Source organism: Limulus polyphemus, unplaced genomic scaffold (genome assembly GCF_000517525.1).
Source record: "Limulus polyphemus unplaced genomic scaffold, Limulus_polyphemus-2.1.2 Scaffold1369, whole genome shotgun sequence".
Classification (NCBI taxonomy): Eukaryota; Metazoa; Arthropoda; class Merostomata; order Xiphosura; family Limulidae; genus Limulus; species Limulus polyphemus.
The window spans coordinates 284,197-292,622 of NW_013666979.1; the positions used below are offsets into that span (position 1 = coordinate 284,197).

The 8,426-nt window shown below is 30.2% G+C and overlaps 1 protein-coding gene and 1 long non-coding RNA gene across 2 annotated transcripts in view; one reads left to right on the plus strand and one right to left on the minus strand.

The window, feature by feature from the left end:
• The window catches only part of LOC106463292 (translocon-associated protein subunit alpha-like), a 37,147-nt gene extending 31,654 nt beyond the window's left edge, over positions 1-5,493 (plus strand). Inside the window, exons 7-9 of the mRNA XM_013923306.2 lie at positions 301-379; positions 2,072-2,171; positions 3,060-5,493. Of these exons, the coding sequence (XP_013778760.1) occupies positions 301-379; positions 2,072-2,171; positions 3,060-3,127 (247 nt within the window). The 3' untranslated portion in view covers positions 3,128-5,493. The remainder of the gene's footprint in view (positions 1-300; positions 380-2,071; positions 2,172-3,059) is intronic.
• Positions 5,494-6,134: 641 nt separating this feature from the next.
• LOC111086731 lies at positions 6,135-8,172 on the minus strand. The gene is made up of 2 exons (XR_002611458.1): positions 8,008-8,172; positions 6,135-6,573 (listed from the first exon to the last, which is right to left on the minus strand). It is a non-coding gene; the product is annotated as an uncharacterized LOC111086731 (long non-coding RNA).
• Positions 8,173-8,426: the final 254 nt, after the last annotated feature.

An 8,426-nucleotide genomic window follows, 5' to 3' on the forward strand; every position in this document is an offset into this window, starting at 1 on the left:
ATACACACACACACACACACACACACACACACACCAACTGATGTCGTACATTAATTCTGTAGCATTGTTCTTCACACATAATGGTAGATTTATCAGTTCAAAGTTTGTTTGTTGGTTACACAAAGGGCTGTTATCAAGAAATACTAGAGAAATAAAAATTTAATTCCTCTTGGTACTAAATATTTTTATTTTCAAATATTTGTGGAACACCTACCCTTACCAATGTGAATATTATATAATAAAATATTTGTGGTTTCAGATAATTAGAGAATCAATTAATTTTGTTTTATTCAAATTCAGGTTCTTCTTGTATGTGTTTTTGGCAGCCTGTGGTGTTCTTTTGCTGGTTGGTGTGCAACAGCTCTTTGCAAACATGGGGGTAAGTGTTATTTCTAAACTGTAAAAAATATAACTGACTTGCTTGCCAGAAGGAGAAGATTGTTTTTTCTTTACAAATAAAAACTAAACAAAAAACTTTTTTAAAGTCTCTGAAGTTACAGAGTTTAAAAAGTTTACTATGTCAACTATCTGGGCCAAGGTTTACAATAGTACCGTTATCGGTACTCGAGCATCTCTAATCATGTGACTTGAGCAGTTAGAAATTCAACTATTTTTCCCAGTGTGTTCACATGGGAAAACGTTTTTCACAGCAAACCAAATTGTCAATTATCTGTAAGCCTATGTGGTATGATAACTATGGCAATGAATCAGTTGAAATCTAGGCTTTCTATTGGTTAGAAATTTAATGGGAGTCAGTCTCAGAAAAATCTATTAGCAAATTCTAAATTAGAGCATGTTAGAGGTAGGCATGGAAAGTGGTTTCTGAATTTTCATTGATTGCTCTTTAGTCACATAAGATTGAAGAATATATAAATGTAGCTTCAGAATATCAATGATAGAAAATAATTGACATTACATTTCGTAGTTTACCAGTGGGTGGACAAAAAAATCAAGAAGAGGAGATAGCTCAAGAACAAATATCCAAATTCTCACACCAGGGTTATAGATATTTCCTTATACAATCAAGAACTTAAAATTTGTATAATATTAAAATTTTATTTATTATCTATGGTTTAATGCTAAGTATGTTCGTATATAATGATAATTAAGTAGTTTAATTAAATTTTGAATGTAACTCACTAAAACTTCGTGACATGCGCAGTTTGACCTGCCTGCATGCTAAGGGTTAATCAGTGCAATCAGTCATGTATTCTTACAGAGTGTGGCAGTCACAAGTTTCCCATATTTCATGTTATTGCCGATTTTCACGGTGAGATTTGCTTATCAACTGAAGTATGAACTCAAAACTACCACATCAAACATTTATAATTCTGTGAAAAGCAAAGCTGAAATAGCAGAAGAGGCGTTCGGTCAAAACTCCGAAGATGGGACTTGTGATAACAGATATTATTCTCAACATATGATATACTATAAACTGGTACTGAATACAAACTCCTATCTGGGCTTATTTAATAATATCAAATGCTAGGGGAATAGAAAAGGGTAAAAGGAGAATAATGCTTGTTAAGAATGCTTTTCTTGATATGAAAGCTATACTGACAAACAAAAAATATATCAATAGAAGTAAAAAAAAAAGTCTTACAATGTTACATCAAGCCCATACATATAGACAAATGATTTTGAGAGAAAACTTGAAGCAGTCAAAATGTGGTTCTTAAGAAGAATGCTGCAAATAGTATGCAATAAGAAGAAAAGTAATGAACAGGTATTGATACAGGGCAATACAACATGCGATATCAGCAAGATAGAAGGTAAGAGAAGTAAGAGAGAATAAAGATGATTGATGGACTCGCAAAATGATTAGGAACCATGAATAACAACCCAGAATTGTTGAAGAACACCATGGACGAAATGGAAAGTCGAGACTGTCAATGCCTGCATGTAAATGTGACACTGGAGAAGAATAAGTTACAAATTAAATTATCCTCATAGTTTTCATTCTAAACTAGTTTGTAGATGAAAAAGAAAGATAATTTTGTTATAATATTTGAATAAAAGGATTACAATATAAATATTATTACAATAATTTAATCTTTGCTTTTGTTTGCAGAAGAAAAAACCTGCTGCCAAGCCTAAAGTAGAAATGGGAACCCAGAATGTGAATGATGTTGATTATGACTGGCTACCAAAAGAAACACTCAATGAACTCAGTGAGTATCGTGACTTTGTTGTAACTGGTATATCTGAATGAAAAAAAATAAAGATTGGCACATCTGCTAAAACCATAACATGGATTTCAGAAAAATTGGATATAGTTAAAAAGTTCTCCTAGAAATATTAAAGTTGTCATGAAAATGTTTTTCTTTAAACATTTACCAAAAACAACCTTTTAGTTATGGCATTGGTTCTCTTTTCCCAATCCCAGACCCCTCTCCAAAGTTCTCATTCTGCTGCAGACTACCACAAACTTGTAATTATTGGTAAATCCTACTAACAACAATGGGGGTTTTCTAGCACTATGATTATAGCTAAGTCCTACTGACAATGATGAGGGTTTTCTAGCACTATGATTATAGGTAAGTCCTACTAACAATGATGAGGGTTTTCTAGCATATGATTATAGCCAAGTCCTACTAACAACGAGGGTTTTAAAGCATATGGTTATATCCAAGTCCTATTAACAACAATGAGGGTTTTCTAGCATGTGAGTATAGCTGTCCTAATAACAACAATGAGGGTTTTCTAGTATATTATTATAGCCAAGTCCTACTAACAACAATGAGGGTTTTAAAGCACTATGATAACTGATATCTTGCAAACTCCCATGAACTTAGGGATCCACAGGCCACAGATTGGGCATTAACACTATATCAAGGTTGGCTTGTTTGTTATCAGTCTTATCAGTCAATGTGCACTCAAATTGTGTATACCACTGAATCTTCTGGTACTGGATCAGAGATGATAAAATAGATCATTAACAAACACATGCTGTATGACACGGAGTTTATAAAAAGTTTTACTTAATCCCAAATTAGTAAAGTAAAGTCTTTTATACTATTCTACAAAAGTTGTAGTAGTAATTCATTTAATTGTTTTAGATAAATCTCCAAGGAGGTCTCCCAGACAAAGGCGGACCAAGCGAGGCACAGGCTCTGTAGATGAGTAACACCAAGTTTTTAAGATATGTTACCTGAACAAACTAAACCTCAATTACTATAATGCAATACAGGGAGAAGTAACGGTGGATTAATAAAATCTGTGATTTGTAATTCTCAAAAATTGTCTGTAAAGTGTACACAGCTTTAAGCAAAAATTTGGACAAAGCTTGTGAAATTATAACAGGAATAGTTTACAGAAAATAATATTTTACAAGAAACATCTGTTGGCTAATTGATATTGTAATTTTTTTTAATGAAATCATTTTTTTAACTTTAAAAAATTCAAGAATATTCTAGTTTTTCCAGTTTGGACAAAATTCATGTTTATTGAGAGCAGAATCTTTATTTACTTAAGGAAAATTGTAATTTAAATGAAGCTATTTCATAATCCTAGCCATACTGAAAAGTTTTTTAATAATAAAGGGAAACACCAGTGTGGTTGTGTTTATGAAATTATTTTCATCAAATGAAATAATAACGTGTGATTAACAAAATGTTAAAATTCTAAGTCATTTAGTTTAATTTAATGTTAGTTATCAACAGAAATGTACCAGTGGGTTAAATGTAAAATCTCCCAAAGTAACATCCAGATGTAACATAGATTACATATATATATATATGCAAATATACAACTTGTGTTTGATTCTTACAGTAATATTATAAGTGAGCAAATGCAAAGCATGCATTGTCTAAATTTAATGTTAGTTATCAACAGAAATGTACCAGTGGATTAAATGTAAAAATCTCCCAAAGTAACATCCAGATGTAACATAGATTACATATATATATATGCAAATATACAACTTGTGTTTGATTCTTACAGTAATATTATAAGTAAGCAAATGCAAAGCATGCATTGTCTAAATTTAATGTCTCAAGGTATTCTTTGGGTATTGTTGAAAAATACAACATCAAAGTTGAGGCATGTACATATTAACTGGAAAATACTATTTCAAAGTAGACGTAATGTCTATCATTGCTAACCATGTGAAATTGATGAAATGCGAGTCATTTCATAGTTATTTACTTCATCATTGTCTAACAGATAATTCATGGTGAATAAGATTTTGATATAGATTTGATATGAAAATTGTAATTTTTCATTATTAAAATAATCTAAAAACTTTTTATGCTTGGATGTGTATTTGTATTTAATACTAAAATAATCTAGTGTTTCATCAACACATGCACTTATACTCTTTCGCTTGATGTATAGCTATAAAAAATGTCATGCTTAGTAGTAGAACAAACACCCTTTATAAGTAAAAATTTCATCAATTAATGAAAAATATCAGTTACAATCTTATTTTTTGAGACTCTAGGTTTAATGGTTTAGATTATTAAACAAAGAATTCAACTTTTTTGTTTCCACAAACTATCCAGTTAATATTATGCCCACCATTAAAGGAATTATTACTGAAATCACCAGTAACTCAACTCACTAGTTACAAAGATTTTAAAATGGTTACTACTCATCAATTAAAACTATATTTGGAGGTGAAATTAATAATGTTCAAGTTATTAGTTTTCATGAGCAAGTGTTATGCAATTACTTTTCATGTTACAGGGATCGTATTTTCCGGTTAATTATAATAATTTTCTTATAACTGTTATATGTGAAATGTACCCAAAATAATTCTTAGCAGTAAGCTAAATAATCTTTCATGCAAAGAAAATATATTGTGCTAGTACAGTTTCCTGAATTTTATTTGATGATTTTTGTAATGTAAATACACAGTTTGTGTGTGTGTGTATATATGTGTGGGTTAAAAAATGTATTAATTTTGTTTGGCTTTATGCTGTTATTTGAGTATGTTGTGGAAGTGAATGAGATGGACGTGTATGATTGTCTTGTAATATAACCCATAATTTTGATTTTTCTAAGCAATACAACATATGTTTAGATAAACGTAAAGATTACCATGTAGTACATGAAGGTGATAAAGTTCAAGTCTGATTAACACTTACACTGCTTGACTTGACTGCTCACAACAAATGATTTGGGAAGTCCTAACGTTGTACTGGACAAGTGAAGAACATTTCCTGTCATTTTGACAGTTCACTATTACTAGTTATTTTTTACATAGAACTCATAAGAAATCTGAAAATAATATACAGTATTAATAATCTCCAGTTTATGTTAACCCATTTCCTTGTAGCTCTGTTCATCATTCTGGGAACTATTGGCTTATAAGTGAACACATGCTTTAATTGACAATTACAATACTTAATTTTGATTGAAATATTGTTCTTGCAGTTATGTGATTATAGCAAATGCTTTTATTTTCATTTGATTTACTCAATGATTGAAATGTATGGTTTGAATAAATGTGTTAAAGAAATTTGCTTGTTTTTTTTTCGCCTATAGGAAACATCAGTTTTTAAATTTCTTTATTTAGAACAATAGCAGTTTTTACAAGTTTTGACATTGTTATAATACAACAAAAATGTGCAACAAGTGTCTATTAAACTTGGGCAGGTAAAAAAATATCTACTTGCCTTATAGAGCAAATTATCTAAAGAGTTTAGCATCAAGTAATTTACTAATGAAAAACCTCTATGCTTACTGTAGCTACTCACTCAACTCTCGTACATACTTTTTTTTCATTGTATCATTATTTACAATTGTTAGTTATGTGGTACTTATAAGTGTAGATTGCACATGATAAGAAGCAATTAAAGTTTGGATACATTTTTAAGTGACTGAAAAGTAATATAGCTACAAAACTATTATTAATTTTTGTATTTAAACTAAAAGGAAATCAACAATAAAAATATGAAGTCGTTGTTACTACTGTCTCCTTACATACATTATTAATGAAATTTGTAATCTTTTTGAGCAGTCAATTTTAAAGTTGTTTTTACTTCAAAAAGTTAATACAAGATTTTTTGAATTGGTATGAAAAGTAGAATGCTTCACTACACACCAGTCTTTTCATGGTGACTTTTATTGTTTACATGTAACAAAACAAAGAAAGATATTAAGACAGTTTGAAGTAACCTGTGCAAATGGCATACTTTTATAAACATAACTTTTTTAATTTTGCAAAACACTATACACTTACAACGTTTTACCACAGAAATTCTACAGACACCTGAGAAGTAAAGTACTGACAATAGTTGCAGTGAGAGTTTATATTTACATTCTTCACATCAATAATGATAATGAAAAGAAGTTTTAAAGAATTATATACACACAGATTGGTTTAATCATGTACATTTAATAATAATAATCTACCATAATTTTTCATTTAGTGTAGTTGTTAGACAGGTTTTTACTTCCAAGCTACATAATGTTTAATGATATTTACAAAAGACTACCAGAGAAATCATCTGTATTGTTTTCTTGTACAGTGTCACCAGTGGCTTCTTCAGTTGGAACAGTAGAATTAATCACCGTTTCAGGAGTTTGAGCTACGGCTGCTGTTTGCAGACTCCTGGCAAGTTTGGCATACTGAAAAGTAATGTTTCATTAAAACTGCAGTTCTTTTCTGACAAAAAAGCTATGACTGCATTTTTGATGATACAAAAAAAATTTGCATGGATGAAATGCTTAAATAGGTCATACCAGTCTTCTTCCATCATGATATTATTAAAACCTCAATATTAATTATATTTAATCTGATGCTTTTCATAACTTGTCAAGAATCATTTGACTATCAAAATAAATGTTTTCTCTAATATTTTTTTTCATTAATGAATTAACAGTTTCATAATAATAAAATAAACATCAACCCAGCTCATTCATTTTTTTCACACCACTTGAGACAAACGTGTATCTTGTGCTGTTTTAGAGTATGTTCATAAGAAACGTTTAGTCAATTGAAGTGTAAACGCTAAACAGAATACCATTTTCATAACAAGTTTAATAGAAAATGAAAATCAGATTAAAACATCTTTCTCAGTACAGCTTTCTTTTAGATCAGTAATTAACATTTGTCAAGAAATTTCACTGTTGTACATGGGTTGGTCAACTTCCAAAACTTGACTCCATTTTTACTCTAACACTTTAAGTTCAGTGCTGAAAAAGGGAAAAAATTACTAGTACCATATTTTGAGATTTGCATAATGATCTGGGGTCCCCCACTGTTAAGTTTTTTGAACATCTGGTGTCTGTAGAAGCAATTTTATGGAGTTCTTGAAGCTTGATGGATTCCAGGTTTTGTCAAGTTTTACTGATTTATTTTTGTAATAGGCTGATAGATAACATTTTCACCCTTGAACTTTTAAACAAAGTTTGTTTATTACGTTTTGAACTGTTATGAATAACGATACATTTTTAGATATGTAAGGTTCAATAGAAAACATTGAAAGTTATTATTATTATTACGAAAAAATCAACAGTTTTCTTTGCACGAGCGACAATAATGCTGAAAATGACAGCATCTACACAAAAAACCATTGATATGATAAATCCCAGGAATAATAATTACCATATAGTACTGACTTATTTCAAGCAATGTTTATGTACAATAGGTGAAAGCTCAATACACCATAAATATGTCTGTCACTAATTGCTACAAGCGTCGTTAGCCAATTTATTATTTAGTCATATAGGAATTCCACAGTTCTTTCAAAAACAATAACTTTATATATATTTTTCTTTAAAGATGGTGTGATTTTTAAAGTTAAAGGGTTCCTGTCACCACAGTTAGAATATAAGCGTTCACCTAAACCTCTATAAGTTTTCACAGAAACAACAAAACATTCTTGAAGTACAGTTTAGTATGATGGTATTAATTCCAACTAAACCTAAGCCTTGAATGTATTAAATAATTTAGACTTTTTAATATTATGTAAGCTATTAAAACACTGTGCAGTTATTCATCAAAATGTTTATGATAACATCTCAAATACATACACAGTTAAGGAAGAAAACATCACATACCTCCACATCCATATGTTTTATAAATGGATGGTTCAATCCTTCACGAAGTAATTCAGGATCTCCTTCATCATAGCCTTCCAAAATCTTTTCCAGTGTAATAAGTTCTTCTTGTTCAAGGTAACTACAGTTAAGAAAATATGTGAGCAAAATGGAAATGTTATTAACAAATCGTACATTAAGTACCAGTATGGAAGGTTACAGAACAAGATTATAAATGTGATATTATAGTATTGGAGATATTTCAAATATACCCCACAATAAACAGAAATGTTATGGTGACCTACATATCCAGCAGATTACAGACCAGGCACTGGCAATATTCTAACTCACAGACCAAGTAAAGTACTAGACATGATCTAAGTATCCACAGATAACATATCAGGTATTGGTGATACTCAAACTAACCACAGATTACATAA